The sequence below is a fragment of the Brachionichthys hirsutus genome, chromosome 19, assembly GCF_040956055.1.
Source record: "Brachionichthys hirsutus isolate HB-005 chromosome 19, CSIRO-AGI_Bhir_v1, whole genome shotgun sequence".
NCBI lineage: Eukaryota > Metazoa > Chordata > Actinopteri > Lophiiformes > Brachionichthyidae > Brachionichthys > Brachionichthys hirsutus.
This window is the reverse complement of record NC_090915.1, coordinates 2,689,513-2,706,823: the sequence shown is the minus strand read 5'-3', so window position 1 is coordinate 2,706,823 and position 17,311 is coordinate 2,689,513. Positions and strand designations below refer to the sequence as shown.

General features: G+C 48.0%; 2 protein-coding genes across 3 annotated transcripts; one reads left to right on the top strand and one right to left on the bottom strand.

Annotated features, from left to right (window-relative positions):
• Positions 1 to 4,507: 4,507 nt before the first annotated feature.
• trappc13 (trafficking protein particle complex subunit 13) lies at positions 4,508 to 8,954 on the top strand. 2 transcript variants are annotated; one of them, XM_068752900.1, is made up of 13 exons: positions 4,508 to 4,644; positions 5,105 to 5,173; positions 5,296 to 5,395; positions 5,470 to 5,554; positions 5,636 to 5,763; positions 5,869 to 5,941; positions 6,209 to 6,253; positions 6,488 to 6,505; positions 7,725 to 7,861; positions 7,959 to 8,157; positions 8,229 to 8,329; positions 8,430 to 8,577; positions 8,672 to 8,954. In XM_068752900.1, the coding sequence occupies exons 1-13, from the start codon at positions 4,599 to 4,601 to the stop codon at positions 8,786 to 8,788; spliced, it is 1,266 nt and encodes a 421-aa protein (XP_068609001.1). In that variant the 5' UTR covers positions 4,508 to 4,598; the 3' UTR covers positions 8,789 to 8,954. The 2 variants fall into 2 exon arrangements, with proteins under 2 accessions (XP_068609001.1, XP_068609002.1); XM_068752901.1 differs by lacking the exon at positions 6,488 to 6,505.
• A 631-nt stretch (positions 8,955 to 9,585) lies between these two features.
• On the bottom strand, positions 9,586 to 11,676 carry sgtb (small glutamine rich tetratricopeptide repeat co-chaperone beta). The gene is made up of 11 exons (XM_068752938.1): positions 11,557 to 11,676; positions 11,308 to 11,411; positions 11,096 to 11,171; positions 10,891 to 10,990; positions 10,710 to 10,814; positions 10,482 to 10,620; positions 10,336 to 10,398; positions 10,225 to 10,262; positions 10,049 to 10,132; positions 9,769 to 9,891; positions 9,586 to 9,686 (listed from the first exon to the last, which is right to left on the bottom strand). The coding sequence occupies exons 1-10, from the start codon at positions 11,654 to 11,656 to the stop codon at positions 9,780 to 9,782; spliced, it is 921 nt and encodes a 306-aa protein (XP_068609039.1). The 5' UTR covers positions 11,657 to 11,676; the 3' UTR covers positions 9,586 to 9,686; positions 9,769 to 9,779.
• Between the last annotated feature and the right edge of the window lie 5,635 nt (positions 11,677 to 17,311).

Sequence of the window (17,311 nt, the reverse complement as noted above, 5' to 3'; positions counted from 1 at the left end):
TATTTATTGACATATTTATTGTAATGAATAATAATTAACTTCCACTATTTATGTCATTTCCAAAAAACATCACCGTTTCATTCAATCTGTTGATTTCATTTCAAACTGTTGTGGGGCTTCTTGTCTCCGGTTACATTCTGACCAGGCGAGCTGCTTTTTTTAATCCCTGAATGACTGAAGCTGGAATTATAAGATGTAAAAAGTGGCTGATCTGTGATCTGAATTATGAAGTTGGTTGATCAAAGCTCAAACGGCTTGCCGTAGACGCCGTGCGCGTCGGCGCCGACGCGACGCGGGTACAAACGGCTTACTCGAGATGAAGGAAACCTCTTCTGGATCCGAACGTATTCCCGTTTCTCCCGTTGAAGCGGCGCTTCAGTGCTGGCACTGCCATCTGGTGACGGGCGCTGCAAACGCGTCCTGCATCCGTCTGGACGCTCCTCATCCTCTCTGACATCCGTCTCTCTTTCCTTCTGACGTCGGCTTTAGCTTTTATTTTCCCATATTTAATGACGAAGCTGTCCAGTTAACCCTCTCCTTGCATACAAACGTCCAGCTCAGCCTTTAAGCCCCTCCCCCCCGTCCTTTTTGTTCACCTGTCACGGATTTCAAATGTAAATTCTGCAAATACATCAAAGATGTTTTATTTCAATTTAAATAAATGTTTTGTACAGGTTGCAATTTCTGAATTGTTTCAAATGAAGTTTTGTTCACACTCGGATAGACCCGACGTCTTTCTGGGCTTTCGCTCATTAATAATGTGTCATTTCTAGCTCCGCCTCACCAACTAGTTAATTACCTCTAATATCCCAAGATGCAAAGCGCTGCCTGAAACAAGCAAATCAAATGTTTGTTTTAACTGAATTATTTTTCATCGAAGGAAACAAACATCCAGTTTCTTCAAGCTGCTCATCTGTCCCCGGGTCGGAGGAGGCGGGACGTCCTTCTTCCTGCCAGAGGGTTAAGATAGTCGTCAGCGGTCACTTTTATTAGTGGCGCCTCTTTGAACGTCAGCCTCATGACCCGATTCCTTAAAGCGTGACGAAGCGTGAAGCCGAGTGTCGCTTCTCGCTTGGCATTCACCTTTTGCTTTTTCATCTGTTGCATTAAAGCGTAAAAAAAAAAATGAGCTTGAACTTTTCTCAGAACTCGTTTCTATCATCTTTAAAGGAAATGGTCTCGGCCCTCTGCTGCGTTTCTGCCGCCTGCGGGTTCATTTGAGGAAAATCATCTTTGATCCCTTTCTGGAAAACGCTTAACATGTAAAAACAACAGAAAACGTGAATAAAACGACTCCATGCAGGCTGTTCTGGGGCATCCTCGCTGTAGCTTGTGTGCTAACGCTAACCGAGATATCCCCTTCTGTTCGACTCCTGACTCCGTTGTAGATTTCTCTACTTGTCTTTTTTCGTTGCGTCTTCGTCAATCCTTTGTAGCTTCCATCATTTTTGCGTCAGGGAGGTAAAAGCGTGACCGATTCTTCTGGCGTGCTGTTTCTCCAGTTCCTCCTTATCGACAGACATCGGCCTTTTTTTGGTTCCATCTTTCTGCCTTTCTTTGAACCGCTCATACTTTGCGTTATCAAGGTCGACAATAACGACAGAACTTTGGATGCGGCGGTCACCCGGCTCCTCGGGCGTATTCAAGTGTTTGGAATTCTGATGCCGGTTCTGGTTGTTTCTCCGTCTTTCCCTGCACCGAAGGAATAAACACGGTTAAGACGTCCTCTTGCTTGTGATCTTCATCGTTATTGTGTGCTTTGTGTGTCCAGCCTGTTCCCTGGATGCACGCTAATCCTTCCTGGTTCCTCCCTCTGGGCGACTGAACTTGTTTTCTGATCGTCTTCCCGTTGAAATCCTCTTTATTTTCAGCCTTTGTCTTCTGCTGTGGTCTATTTATGGCTTCCGTCTCCCTGGGCAGCAACGAGAACCTTTTTGAAGACTCTGATCCTTTACGCTCCATGAACTCTTCCTCTCTTTTTTTTTTTTTTTTTGCTCTCCATTCTCTGGACATTGCTGATCTTTCTTTGACCTTTTCAAAGCGGCAGGAAATTCTCACAGCTGGAACATTTTGTTCTCTGCAGTTGAACAATGGCGGCGAGTTCTTGGTCTCCAGTGGGGAAGAATAAAAACTGTGGCTTGTGCGATGATGGAGGAACCATGCGGACCCTGGAACGATCCTTTAGTACCCCCCCCCCCGGCCTTATTTGCTATGATTTCACTTTCAGCAGCACTGGTAGAAGAACCGGTGCATGACTTCCCTCTCCAGGAAGGAGGAAAAAGACCCGAGGAGGTTGGAGAGGAAGAATAAAGTTAGTTATAGCAGACGAATGCATCAATCGCTTCATTCCCCCCCCCCCCTCCCCTCCGATAAGAACACGGAGACGCAGCCTTTAGAAGGCAGAAACCTCGAGCAGAGCCGTGGCTCGAGGTGGGCGGAGCCTTCCTTCCTATTTAGGTCAACAACGGTAGACATTAATCTTGCTAAATGAATAACGAATGACTTTGCAAGCTTCATACATTTTAAATGTCCATGTGATTAGCACGCTGAGGTTAGCGTCTGCTCTCAGAAGAGCTCCTCCATGCTGCACATTTATATAATGCTGAGTCGGGAGGAACTCACATTTGATCCCTGAGATTTATAGTCTCCTCGTTAGCAGCGATCTTCTCGGTCAAAGGTCTTTACCGCCCCCCGGAGAGCGTCGGGCGCTTTGCCCCGCTCATGAATAACCCCGGACAGGTGCAAAACACACGCTGCTTCATGCATTCAAGGTGACCTCCAGGATGCGTCATCGTTCACGCCCATGCCAGGGAGATGGAGAAAGGTCAGCAAGGCGAAGAATACCGAGGCAATAGTCGGCAACAGGAAATGAAGAAACAGAGGGTTAGGGTTTGCTGCACAACATTTACACATCGAGTCCGGGTACACATGCAGTGGCGTATTCCTGGGGGAGCCATCCATGACCCCGTCTCCAGGGAAACCGGGGTCAGAGACCAGCAGGGACGGCCTCAGCGTGCTGGGAATGAGCGCTGCAAGGCAGCTTAGGGTCAAAGGTCACGCTCTTGTCTTCACTGTTTTCTCATTTAGCTCGCAGCCTGTGAATGAAGCTGGGACGTTACTCTGAATGCAGCCGGATACGTTTTCTCAAATGATACAAAAACCTCTGAGAGGGTGGTAAGTGGTAAGAGTACACGTCAGAATGATGTGGGAAAATGTTCTGTGGGAAAATGCCCAAACTTCATTCCCTCTGTCTGGATGCTCAGTCACATTTTATGGGTTGTTTTCTAAGCCGTGTCCAATTGGCCCGTGAAGTCTAGCTTCAATAATTTCTTTGGTTTTAATGCAATTAATGTAATGCTTTTAATAACCATCCCGTCTCCCAACGATGACGAAAGAAAAGTTCTCCAATCTCTCCTTTCATCAATGCAATAAGCGTCACTGCATTTAACCCGAGTTCAAATTGATTTATCTGTTTATTTTAAAAGTGCGTCTTGAACAGTCCTCGCATTCCCGACCAATCATGCCCTTCCAAACAAAACGGGAGTCACCAGAAGCGCCTGCCAGATGAGAGCAGCTGGAGATCGACCTGGTGTTCAGGTGTTCTGGGATGTCACGCAGGCAGGTTAATCTACACATTGAACATTTTTACAAATGACATCTGATAAACCTCTTTACGTGTCCAATAAAAGCGATGCTCGGCTTTCGGCATGCGTCGCTACAAAATCAAATGAGATGCTCTGGTGTGACTCCCTGCGTGACCGGCGCTCCGTGATCATCTGAGCTCAGGGTTGCTGCTGAACAGTGGCTGCTTTATTCGCAATGCAGGCCTGAGCCAAATCAGATGACATGGTGAGGGATCTCTGTGAGGCACGTGGTTGTTGTTTTTATCATCAAAATCAGCATTAATACCAGCGTGATGCAGGTCTGTTTTTTTTCTGATAATTTGGACATGGTTCAGTCAGCACTGCTGCTTTGTTATTCACATGCAGGAACTTATTATGGTTCTGTCCTGGGTCCTTCCTGACATTTTGACTGCCAGAGGCCTTCCGTGAGACATCAATGGAAAGGCTACAAGCGGGGAGCGCAGGCTGCAAAGACCCCGTTTTAAGAAGTAAAGAAATTACTAAAGTCAGACGTAGCATGAAAAGGAGGAGCTGAGATGGAGGCAGCTGTTCATCATTTGTGATGAGTCAAGCTCGTGATCATCAACATCAGAAACCCCATACGAACAAACAAATATATGCAGGGGGGTTATTTTTAAAAATGTGTGATGAAATGTGAAATTACTTTTTGCGCTCTTTTTATGTAACAAAAAAAGAAAAGTAAAACATAGGCTTATTTTTACCCGGGAACATATAACTTGATTTAGATGGAATAGCTTTAATCAGTTGGTGATCTTAAAACTAAAATAAGATGTTCTCTATTATTGTAGTACCTATTCTGAACTGTAAGTGGCAGTAGGCATCCTTACAACTTCACAGCGTCCCGAATTAAAAACGAAGAAGACGCTTGACAAGTTCCCTAGCTTAGGCTAGCTAGCCTATCACAACAATCTAGCTAGCATTGTAATAAACATAAGACCATTTTCTTTGTCAAAAATGGATGTAAGTCAGGCGAAGCAGGAACATTTACTCGCATTAAAAGGTATTTTATCTGTCGTCCCAACGACAAAACAGACAGTTACGTCATTTTACGGATAAAACAGAAACATTGCATGTGGCTGGTGTGTTGATATATGACGCTCCTAGCATTGATGCTAGCTAAAAGACAGTGCCAAACTCTACAGAACGGGATTTATCACTATTATTTGTGACGGGGAAAGCTCGTGAAACGGTTTTGTCTGAATGGCTAGCTGAACTAAAGATCGCAGGAGTTGCTAGCTGACTTCGGAGTTGTGTTAGCTGGCTGCTGCTAAAGTTCACCTGTCGGTGTTGAGACTTCTTTTGTTTCTCTCCTTTGTGGTTATTTGACTCACCGATAATGAACTACGCGTTACTGCATTTATGCATCCAACAGTTTGTGCATTACAACTAGTAAAAAACAAAACTACAATAGACTACAACCCGCTGCGCCCACTCACTTACTGATGTTTCTGTCTTCACAGTGATGCGCTTAACAAAGCCGACACTCTTCACAAACTTACCGGTAACGTGTGAAGACAGAGATCTGCCCGGTGAGTCGGTTAAAATGGAATAGATCGTAAATATAAATGTGTTCAGGTGACAGACTATGACTGGACATAATGTACGTGCATTATTTATATATGCGTATGTTTGTTCGTTTGCTCCTCTTTAGGAGATTTGTTCGGTCGACTCATGAGAGAAGACTCGTCCACCATCAAAGGAGCCGAGATCTTGATGCTCGGAGAGATGCTGACGTTGCCGCAGAACTTTGGGTAGTGAAACGTTCAGAGGATCGGGCAGAACGTTCGCGTTCAACTTAACGTTTCCACGTTTCTGCGTCACACAGAAACATTTTCCTGGGCGAGACCTTCTCCAGCTACATCAGCGTCCACAATGACAGCAGCCAAGTCGTGAAGGACATTCTTGTGAAGGTGAAGCACGTACCCCCCCCCCCCCCGCCCGACCTGTGTGTAGTAAGTGTCCTAATCGTCCCGTGGCGCCGTCGTCTCCAGGCGGACCTCCAGACCAGCTCCCAGAGGCTCAACCTTTCAGCATCAAACTCTGCGGTAGCAGAACTTCAACCCGAAAGCTGCATCGACGACGTCATCCATCACGAAGTCAAAGAAATCGGAACGCACATGTGAGCCATTTCGTATCTGGCCAAATCAACATGAATCAAAAATACTGCTTTTGTTTTTCTAATTTATTTTTGTCCCCCCCCCCCCCCCCCCCCCCCATTTTCCAGCTTAGTTTGTGCTGTCAGTTACACATCTCAGTTCGGAGAGAAGCTCTATTTTCGGAAGTTTTTCAAATTCCAGGTGAGTTATATTCGAGCGCTCTCATTGGACGGCGGCAGGAGGCCTGAGAAATATTCCAGCTCAAACGCAATTAGCATCCTAGCTAGGAATTTGGCATCTTTAGATTTTCGCCCCTCCGCTTGCCGGCTGAGTGTTTTCACCCGATTCGCGTCTCTGTAGCAGGAGTCTGTCCTCGCTTTGGACAGATGCGTCTCTACCTGTATTTGCTGAATGGACGCGCAGTGTGGGAAATCCGCAGCGTTCAGTTTGCAATCTATCCTCAACCAGGTTTTGAAACCGCTGGATGTGAAGACGAAGTTCTACAACGCAGAGGTGAGTCAGCCGCTCCTTCGTCGTGTCTTTCACCTCGTCGTTCGTGAAAGCGGAAGAACTCTTCCATGACGTGCAAGTTCTTCCCGCGTCATTGTTCCCAGCTGGAGTTTCCCTTTTATCTCATTATATCAGTTGCTTCTTTTTTTTTAATTCTAGCAACGAGTAAAGATTCATTGTCCTCATCTTCGGCATGTAACTTCATTTGTTTATTCTGTCTTTTGTTTTCTCCATTAGAGCGACCTCAGTTCTGTGGTAATTGTCTCTTCTGTTCTCGTCAGCTTCCTTTTTTTCGGTGCGGCGGACGCTTTTCTTTCCGAGGCCGATAGAGAGGTGCAAAACGGAAGAGTGGAAAGTGAGACGTGAGCGACGAGCAGGTGTCTGCCGGTCCTGGGAGGGTTAGCCGGGTCTCGTGATAAAGCATCAAGCGCCTCCTGTCATCCATTCTTCCTTTTGGAAGAATCATTTCAAATTTATTCAGGTTGTTTTTTAAATTTGAATTCAAAATGGACTCAAGAAGTTTTGACACCTGCAGAAAACCTGAGGAGGCGTAAACCTCAAATGAACTTCAGGTCGATTCCGCTCAAACTTTTCATTCCTTTCTTTTGCCCTCTTCAGAGTGGGCACTGAATGTCTGAATTGGGTGTGAATGGCTTTTAAGTTAATCAAACGCACATTGATCGGATGAAACATGAGATTTTGAGATTGCTTCTGGCTTTTGCATGAATCTGTGATTTAACATCTAACATGTCGCTGCATGAACTAACCTCTAACCCTGGTGAAGGCTGCACTGGAGGCTCGACACTTTGTCCTCTTAAGTCTTTAAATTCCTCCAGGTTGCTTCGCTTCAGATGAAGCCCCCCCCCCCCCCCCCTTTCTTAAAAACACCAAAGTCGCCGTGCAGCCTTTACTCCCAACCTGCTGCTCTGTTCTAACACATTCTCCGAGGGGCACTGAGCAGACTTCATGGGACTCGCCGTTACCTTCTGGGACTCGTTGTTTGGTGTCGATCGTTCCACAGGCAGGAACATAAAGGTCAGGTTCACGTGTCGGTGTGTAAATCTATCATCGGTAGGGCTGCGTGTGCGCGTCCTCCTGTTTAAACCGGCTTTAAAGAGACCCGCCCCCGTGCCTCTCTGATGGAGGCGGCTGATGGATGAGTAGGGTTTACAATACATTTTTATTTTGGGAGACAAGCTTCCCTCGGGATGAAGAACGTTCCACCGAATTTTCCGGGCTGCTTTGCGTCCCGTCTCTGATTGAACATTGTCCCTGCGTGGCCGCTATGGACAGGAGGGGCATCAAACCAATAACCTTTCACACACGATCACGTGACTAAGACTGGAATGTGAACCCGGCCTTTATTCCGCATCCCCTCCCAGCACCTAACGAGGAAGTCGCTCTGTTCCCCTTGGCGATGAGCTCAAGGTGAGAATCCCAAATATTCGTTTGACTCCCGGCTTCTCTCCTCCAGACGGACGAAGTGTTCCTGGAGGCTCAGATCCAGAACATCACCACCTCTCCGATGTTCATGGAGAAGGTCTCCCTGGAGCCCTCCATGATGTACAACGTGACCGAGCTCAACACGGTTTGCACCGCCGCCGCCGACGGGTAACAAAACCGGCGGCGCGATGCGGTCGGAGTCCGAAGGCGAACCCGCAGCATTTACGCTGAGCTCTCTCTCCTTCTCCTTCTCCTCTCTTGTCAGAGAGTCCACGTTCGGGAAAATGTCCTACCTGCAGCCCATGGACACGCGGCAGTACCTGTACTGCCTGAAGCCGAAGCCGGAGTACGCGGAGAAGGCCGGCGTCATCAAGGGCGTGACGGTGATCGGAAAACTGGACATCGTGTGGAAAACCAACCTCGGGGAGCGAGGGAGGCTGCAGACCAGTCAGCTCCAGAGGATGGTACGACGCTCCTCAGAGGTGAAAGACGCCCCTTCGTGTGATCCGCGTCTCATTTTGTCGTCCCCCCCCAGGCTCCGGGATACGGAGACATCCGGCTGTCTCTAGAGGTGATTCCCGACACCGTCAACCTCGAGGAACCTTTCGACATCGCCTGTAAAATCACCAACTGCAGGTAGGAACCCGGCTTCTCGTCCGTTCTCAAACGTCGGAATTTGCAGCCATCTTTTTTTTTTCTGTTTGTTTCGTGACCGTCTCCCGGGTCCCGGTTCCAGCGAGAGAACCATGGACCTGCTTCTGGAGATGTGCAACACCCGCTCGGTCCACTGGTGCGGGATATCGGGGCGGCAGCTGGGGAAGCTCGGCCCCGGCGCCTTCCTCTCGCTGCCCCTCACGCTCCTCTCGTCCGTCCAGGGTCTGCAGGTAGGATCCAGACCGTCGGACAAGACTTTTTTTTATTTTTTATCCGGTTGATTTAATCCGGTTCTCCCGCACTCTCGTGTCTTCTTCGTTCTAGAGTATTTCCGGTTTGAGACTCACGGACACATTTCTGAAGAGGACGTACGAATATGACGACATCGCACAAGTGTGTGTGGTCTGCCCGTACACAAACGGCGAGTCCGAGGAATCTTAGGAGCTTTTTCTTTTATTTTAGATATGAATGGACCAACGGAGGATTTCTGCACTTTTTTTTTTTTTTTTTTTTGCAGCCCGAGGCGAATGTTGAATTTTTAAAATGAAATGTGAATAATATATAATTTTCATTGAAAATAATGATGTAAATGTTCATTCATATTAATAAAACCTCTGAAATGTTTGATTTCATATTCGCTGCATTGATTATCTCCCTGGAGCTGCTCTCCTCAGTCGGACTAAACAGGAAGTGGGGCAGGTGGGTAAGTAGTAATAAAGGACATCTTTTATGTAATAACGACGCAAAGGTGAACAAAGATTTGAATTTCAGAACATTTATTAACACGTTTCAGACAAAACGTTTGCGCTGTGCGAGCGGATCAAAGGGCATGCAAACCGGCCCGAACGCGTCGGTGATCGGTAACGAACAATTACAGCGGCTTGATGTTTGCTAAAGTGCAACGACAACACGATGCAGCCTGCAGACGCCGCAATATCACCCAATCCATGTTCATCAAAGGAGGAGGAGTCGTCGGGCCGTTTCTCTACAGGTGAACTCGGTGTCTGTGTGAGGAGAAGCTGAAATGCCCCCAGCGTGAGTGCGACCCCCCCCCCTCCATCGCGGGGCAGACGGCAGGATGTGACGCGCTCCTGGTCCCCCTGTCGGATCATGTTTAGGTGTTTTTAAATATGTGTTACCTAAATGAAGGGGCTGCTGAGTTTCATGCCGCCCCGCCGCCCCCACCTTTCTGCTCCAGGACCTCCAGTTTCCAACCCCCCCCCCCCCCCCCCATCCTTGTCTCTTCATTCCAGCTGCGCCGAGGATTTTGACTTTAACAAATGGGTGTAGAGATTGTAATCGCCATATGGTTGCGCTTCCTTGGAAAATAAATGTCAGACTGGAATAGAAAATGAAGATTATGTTAATGATGGCGTACTTCCTAATCTCGGGGGGGGGGGGGGGTTTGGTCCCGAACGTACCGGCGGGGGGATCATGAGTGCTCCTCGGCGCTTCCGCTGAAGGAGCGGCTCCGGATGTGGTTCCTCAGCTGCTCGATCAGCTCCGGGTTCTGCTGCTGGATCTGCTGCGCGAATTGTTGACCCCTGACCCCAGAGAAGAGACCAGATTACCTGCCGGATTATTTTTCTCAACTCAAAATCAGTTTTATTAGACGAAACTTCTGCCCTTGTGTGAAATTCTCAACAGCTACTTTTTACACATCAGTTTCCAGCTCTGAGGAAACGTTTTGGATTTCCTTACGCTTCAATCAAGCTGGAAATATCCGACAGTCCTCCCACTCCCGCCGCTGGACCCCCGACAGCGTTGGACATCATTCCTGACATGCTTGAGCAACACAGAGACAGAGAGTTGCGCTTAAAAAAAAAAACTATGTGCGATCGGGGGGGTGGGGGGGGGGGGGGCATTTCGGCACTCACAGCTGCTGGACTTGTTGGTTCTGCATCACGCTGGCGGCCTGTAAGCAAAAAAAACTGTGATTTAAAATATCTGGCATCTCCTTGCTTAGAGCGAAAGCTCCGGCGTCTCACCATGCTGATGAAGGCGGGGTTGTTGATTAAACTTGCCATGTCGAATCCCAATCCGGCAGCAATCTGCGTGCACACGTTCACAAAAGATCAAAGGACTGCGTGACGCTCGGCGAGAAGGAGGTCGGGCGTGTTGGTTTTGCACTGACTGGACCGGCGGCTTCTTTCTGCTTCTGCTCGGCGACCTTCAGGTTGGATTTGTACGTGTCGTTCTCGGGATCCAACACCAACGCTTTCTTGAAGTAGGAAACGGCCTCCGGGTACTTGTTCATGGCTGTCAGGGCCAAACTGGAGCCGGAGATGAAAGGGAGAGCGTTCGGTTCTGTAATCAGGTTTCAATCCCAGCGGGACCCCCCCCCCCCCCCTGTTGGACTCACCCCATCCTCCCGTACGCTTTGCTGTAGGTGGGATCGATCCCGATCGCTCTCTCGCAGTCGCCGGTGGCCTCGGTGTAACTCCCGAGTTTACTGTGAGCTGCAGCCCTGCGAGACGTTACAGCTTTGGATGCTGGGGGGGGGGGGGGGGGCTGCCATGCACCGACCCCACTTTGCCGGTTACCTGTTGCAGAAGTACACGGCGTTCCTCAGGTCCAGATCGATGGCCTTGGTGTAGCATTCCACCGCGCACCTGTAGTTCTCCTCCTTCATGTGGTTGTTCCCTAAGAAACATTGGATTTACGGTTAAACACTTTTATGTTTTACAATCCCTTCTCTCTAATGTCGACTATTGATTTAGCTATCGGGAACGTTATCGGTGAAACCACCTTCGTTCTTCAGTTGCTCTGCTCGTTCGGTGTCGTCCGCCGTCGGGGAAGTCTCCGGTCGGGTGAGGTTGCCATTCTGAGCAAACACAAACCGTCAAATCAGAATCCATTTGTGTTTTCTGCTCTAGTCGTGTTTCAAAAGGCGGGCTTTGTCGTTCCGGTTCTTTCCCGACGTGCTTGCGTGTGAGCTGTGATCCCGCCTCGGCGCCCACCTTCAGCAGGGAATTGAGGAATATCTCTGTCAGAGGCTGCGGCGCGGCGAGGTGGCAGTCGCTGGGGCTGATCTTAAAGGTGGTCTCCAAGCACTGGATCGCAACTGCGAAGGGGAGGAGAGGAAGCACGGAACCGGTGTCGGGTTTTAAAAGGACCTGGATGATGGGGCCCGTTTCTCACACGGGATGAAACACGTGCGTCTTCAGGATGCTGGCCGACATCTGCACGCAGAGCGTGGCTGACCTTACCTTCAAGGCTCTCCTGCTCGTCAGAATTCAAAGCGCCGCAGTGCGTTTGATCTCGCAGGAACTGCACAATAGAGAACGCCAGACGCTTCTCCACCGCCATGGTTTTTATTTGTTGTTGGGTTTTTTTTACACCTTGAAGCTGAAAGAATGGAAGAATGAAACAAATCATTCATGCGGTGACATCCAAACACGACATGACGAATACATGACTCGCGATGAATTGTTATTTTTTGACTCTAAACAGGAGCCCACTTAAGTTTAAAATCTGCTGTAAAAATGTTTTTAGTTGTATGATTAATTCTCTACTAATGCTCCAGGTATGATTCAATCTCTCCTAATTGAGCTTTTCAATCACTGGATTTTATTCATATTCTATTATATATTTTATAAAAGTACAAAAAGAAGCTGCAATGCTTCAATACTATCAGTATTCATGGTGCGCACTCCATCCTATTATGTGACGTCATCATCCACGCTCCGAGGATGCAGGTGGAGCATTTGTTGGTCCACGTTTCCACGACAACGTGTTTTCTCTCTAACATGCTACGCTGCCATGTCAACAGACACGAGCGCCGCCTCGCGCCTGCCTCACGTGCAGCCACGCCTCCTCCCTCGTCGTGTGTTGATGCGCAGGGCGTGACGTAATACCACAACGGGAGGTAACATGAATTCTCGGTCTATAAATATGCTGTGTATATATATTAATATTATTTATTTATTTTAAACGCAGTTCGTCCATGAAAATGTAACCAACGAAACCAGCAGGTTTAAAAAAAAAAGAAAAAAGAAAAAATCCTTTCTCCGCTAATCGTCCTGACAACACGGCTCGCGCGCAGCCCCTCTGTCAGCGTCGCGAGGGCGGAAACAAACATCGATATCATAATATGTGAAAGCTCTGATTAAAGCTAATTTATGAACAACAATTCACGGTCCGGATGCTGTTCGTTGTTCCTCCGCCCACCTACCTGCGCTCTTATCCAGCTGTCTGCCGCTGCTACCGCGTCACGTGGTCAGCGCGACAGCATCCTCTTGTGCGCATGTGCGTTGTCGAAGAAAATAAGGAAGCGTTCTCTTCGGGGGAGAGAGAAGAAGAAGACGAAGAAGCTACCGGGCGGCGAAGTGCATTTAAGTTCCGCCGGTAAACGCGTGAATCGATCTGACATGTGTGCGTTAAGAGTTGTGATGTGCCGGAACGGGAGAGGAGATCGGCCACTTCTACCTGGACTTGCGTCCGAGGTAGAGAAAGTGTCACTTCTACTGCAGACCATAAAAAGCTTCTCGCTGTAACGCCCCCCTCCGCCTGGGTTCAAGTGTATGTGAGGTGAAAGGTCATTTTTAGGGTCCAGTATCGGTTAGTCTGCTTATTGTTTTCCCGCTACTTGATGTGTGACCTAATGTTTGCGTAAACAAATTCTATCCTTGACTTTTCGATGTTTTGTCGCCTTGTCTTCCACAGGGAAGGGAAGTACTGCCATGCCGGCCTGCTTCGGGCTTCTGCCCGGCTGCAGAGGCCCCGACGGGACCCGCAGGCTTCCGGTGGCCGCCATGGCCGCCAACTTTACCAAACCCAGCGGAGGACGGCCGTCTCTCCTCCAGCACCACGAAGTGGAGACTTACTTTCACGTGTTCGGTCACGTCATGCATGAGCTCTGTTCTAAGGTAAGGCAGTGTGAGTTTAACCCAGGAGGGAAGAGAGTACAGAGGGGGGGTCGGTCGACGGGATGGACATGCTGACGACCTCCCTTGGACGTGGCCCACACCAGGATGCTTTCTTTCAGTGCAAAGGACTGATTAAAGCTCAGGAAACATCTTTTTTAAAAACAGCTTCTATCCGACGGCAGTGAAGGTTGATTTAAATACTCTATTATTATTCTACCTTGTCTTCTGTGGATGTATGCTATTTTATTTTCGTTGTACAACGTACAAATGACAATAAACATATTTCTATTTCTGTTTTTTGTGTAATTTATACTTTGCACAGGTTCAAATAGTAAATCATATAGTTATAATCTGTTTGGTATTTGTTTTATTTGTTTTTCCTCCCCCATGAACCCAAATAAATTTAATCCACACCGAGCTGAATTATGGAACTTTTAATTTAATTTAATTTAATTTTTTTGCCAAAAGCATCATCATGCATGTTATTGCTTTCTGTTTTTATTATAGTTTTCGACTTGCACGGTCAAAATGGGTTTTAAACCCTGCAAGGAAATACGTTATGTATCCACCAGGGGGCGCCACGTGATAGCAAATGCGTGCAGGTAGTTCAACCTTGGCTCGACTCCTAAACTCCGAATTTCGCGGACAACATTTCCACATTAAACACGAAGAGGAAAGACCGTCGATCGAATTGATTGAGGCCGGTAACGAGACGGAAGCGGTTGAGTGAAAGTGTCCGGCTGACATCGTGGAAGCGTCGCCGGTGCGGCTGGAGGAGCTGCCTGCCTGCCTGGGGACTCGTGGAGGGAGGACAGCCCACTGCCGGAGCTCGCAGAGGGAGAGACGCGACACGCCGCCTCACGTTGATGTTCTCTCAGCCTCCGCCGAGCTTCACTCGACTCTGTCAAAGCCTCGCAATTCTCCCCAAAAAAGGAGCGATATGACCGAAGAAACGCGAGCGAGCCTCGGTTTGGACGAAACGGTGTCGCCCGAATTTTTACCTTTTGAATGCGAGTGTCGTGGACATTTTGGATTTTTTTTTTTTTTAATGCCCCGTGTCATTACGTTTTTACCAACCGAGGATTATTTTATTCGGCTCGTCTTCGACTTGAGATATTTTAACTGGAAGGTAAACACTTCAAGCCAGGAAAAGAACCAGAGAGGCCGCGGCGATTCGGAAACTTGAGGAGTTTCTCGCCGAGGATGTTCGAACTGGGCCAGCTTCGACTCGCTCTGTGAGAGGGCGACGTTAGCTAGCCGCTAACGCTAACGCTAGCTGCTAAAGCTAGGTGCTAACGCTAGTGAACTACCCGATGCCCACTTGTCCGCATGTTTTTTGGATAATATACCAACATCAGTCGTGGAAGTCATTACATGAGACGTTGAAGCTACAAAAATTCAGGTAATGTTTTTTTTAATTTTATTTATTATCTCAAGTTACAGCTTCTTATCGGAGAGGGGGGGGGGGCGCTTCCAGCATGCTAACAGAACTGCTAGCTAGCTAGCGGAATAATGTTGGGGTGTCCCGTCCCGATGTGGTTCAACATAAATGCATTATAACACAAAAAAATATATATATGCATAATTTCTATTGCCTCGTTCGAAGATTAGTTGAGCAATGCTTGTTGGTCGGTCGGTTCTTCGAACTGTTCGCATCAACAGCTGCACGGAGGTGAGTGTTCGGCGACGCGACTTTATTTCTTCAGAGACATTCATTTTTAACTCTCTTCTCCTGCAGGTGTGTCTTTAAGAATCAAAACATTCGCCGCTTTATGTTCTTATGCTGTTATTTAACAAAAATAAATAAACCAATCAGGGAGGTAACAGCTGCATCTTTTGTTACGGAGCACCTTTAGCGTTCCGACGCACGGGAGGAGGGGGTGACTGCTGTAACCCCCCCCCCCCCCCCCCCCCCCCCCCCCCCCCCCCCCCCCCCCCCCCCCCCCCCCCCATATCGACCCCTCCGATTAATCAGATTACTCTCCGCAATTAACTCCGATGTAATTTAATCCTGTTAAAAATCCCAGATAAACGGCGGAGATTATCTCCGGGTTTGTTAATGCGTCTCTCCGGGAGATGCGGTAAAGGGAAAGCGGGCCCCCCCCCCCCCCAGGGGGGCCGTGAAACGGCACCAGAAAGACGCATCAGAACGCTGCTCTAAGTGGCAGCAGCATCGTCCTGTAGTAAAACAGCGTCTGATCAGCCTTCAAAGGGATGCTGCTGCAATAAAAGGGTGAAGACCTCCACTTGTTGTTGGCTCTTATCTTTAACAGACTATTAACCAGGTCTCCATGACAACGACTGATGAATGCTATCATCTAACGGTGTCTCCAGAGAATGTTTTAGGTTTAATACACTGAGATCCTCCTTTTCTTTTCAGTGAGCGTTCAATGTTTGATCATTTAAAAACCAACCTGATCTGGAAACTAACGCTGGACCGGAAAGCCTCGACAGCAACGGCTTTCAACAAAAGCGACGTGTGTTATCTTATCTTCTCAGTGTGCCTGGGAATGAAGCGTCACTCAGTCTATGAAGCTTCCATTGTATTATTTTTTGTGTGTCCCATATAAGTTGTACAAATACAGCTCTCAAAGGATTAATCTGAGGTCGCCCCGGGTAAACCGTTTGGGTTTTGCCGTTAATCGTCCCAAATGGTTTTTGTTTTAAATCCAGCCTGCTTTGTCTTTTCGGAGGACTTTTATCTATTTATTTTACCGAAGGGAACTCTGTTCAGTGGACGAAACCTATAAGAACCTATCATCCACCTGATGGGGATACAGACGCCAAAGCATTTCAAGCGCGCATCGCCTCTTCGGATTCAGCGACTCAACCCTCGCGGTGAATCGGAAAACAATTTTCTCTCCACTCGTGGGTCAAATGAATCAGAACTATTCAGAACTACGTGTAAACAATGAAGTTGTTGATACACGAAGAACGCGTGTTCAGCGACTTAACCTCGTGACACTGCTGACGAGTCCGAGGTAATGCCGTGAGCAAAATCAGCGAGCAGTCTTTGTCGGGTTTAGGAAACGAGTTTGTCAAATGCTGGCGTGTGAATCACGGTAAAGAGAAAATGTTTGTTTTCAGCCAAAACAAAAGACAATTGTGCGACGGGTGTTTCTTTGGTTGTGCAAACAACCCTGTGCCCCCGGTGCATCAGAGCAGGCTTCAGAGTTTTTACGTGGATAAGAGTTCAATAGGTCAAACCGCAGAAGAAGAATAACGATCAGGGCTCCTCCCTGTTAGCTGGAGCTCGTGTGGTTCCGGGCCCGGAACGGGACGTTTAAAAATTTGGTGTTGTAAAACGACGCGTACTGAAGCCGTGTCAGAATGTGAAAAAGCTGCAGAGTCACCGAAGCAAGAAATAAATCCAAACTGCGCGGTACCGGTAAAGTTGCTCGAACGTTTTTATCATTTTATTCAGTCTTTTTTCTCGCTGCGTTGAGGGAAGGGGAGAGGAGGGACGTCCACACTGCAATAATAATCAGAAACTTTACTCCGCCGGCGACGTCACCAGCATATGGAAGTTGTCCTGTCGTTTACACACACACACACACACACCAATCTACGCATCCATGTACAGTAATTCATGTTTCATGCTTGAGCGTCACAAACGCTGAGCAGAAATGTGGTTTGTGTTCTCTGGTTAATGAATAAAGGAGCTAATATATTACATTTGCTACAGTCTCCTAAATAGTTCCATAGATCAATTTGACCCAGAGTAGGTCAGTCCCGACCCCCCCCCCCCCCTTCCTGTGGTCAATCAGAACTCCGTGTACCGGTGAAACACGGATAAACAAAAAAGCCTGCATTACAGTAGAAAGGTAGAGCTGCAGTCACACATGAAGGATGGGGACGAGGCCCCGTTCAAGTGTGGGCTGACGGTTACACGGGCTTCACCTGTGAGGAGACAAAGGGGAAAGGATTGTGTAGGACATTCCAGCAATGATGCAGAGACGGTTTCTGACCGATCGGTGGTTGGCGATGTTTCATGTGACCTTTCTAAATACCGCCGTGTACTTTTAATCCAGAGTGCCATTGATCTGTTCTGGAACAGTGTGATCCAGTATTTCCCTTTTTTTAAAATAAGCCTCAT

Excerpts from the sequence above, each read along its gene's own strand:
- trappc13 (XM_068752900.1), top strand. The coding sequence starts at position 4,599 with ATGGATGTAAGTCAGGCGAAGCAGGAACATTTACTCGCATTAAAAG. Across the intron at positions 5,174-5,295 it reads TGAAGACAGAGATCTGCCCG|GAGATTTGTTCGGTCGACTC; the intron begins GTGAGTCGGTTA and ends GCTCCTCTTTAG. Across the intron at positions 8,330-8,429 it reads TGTAAAATCACCAACTGCAG|CGAGAGAACCATGGACCTGC; the intron begins GTAGGAACCCGG and ends TCCCGGTTCCAG.
- sgtb (XM_068752938.1), bottom strand. The coding sequence starts at position 11,656 with ATGGCGGTGGAGAAGCGTCTGGCGTTCTCTATTGTGCAGTTCCTGCGA. Across the intron at positions 10,621-10,709 it reads AAAGCGTACGGGAGGATGGG|TTTGGCCCTGACAGCCATGA; the intron begins GTGAGTCCAACA and ends CTCCGGCTCCAG. Across the intron at positions 10,263-10,335 it reads ACCCCGCCTTCATCAGCATG|GCCGCCAGCGTGATGCAGAA; the intron begins GTGAGACGCCGG and ends TTTTGCTTACAG.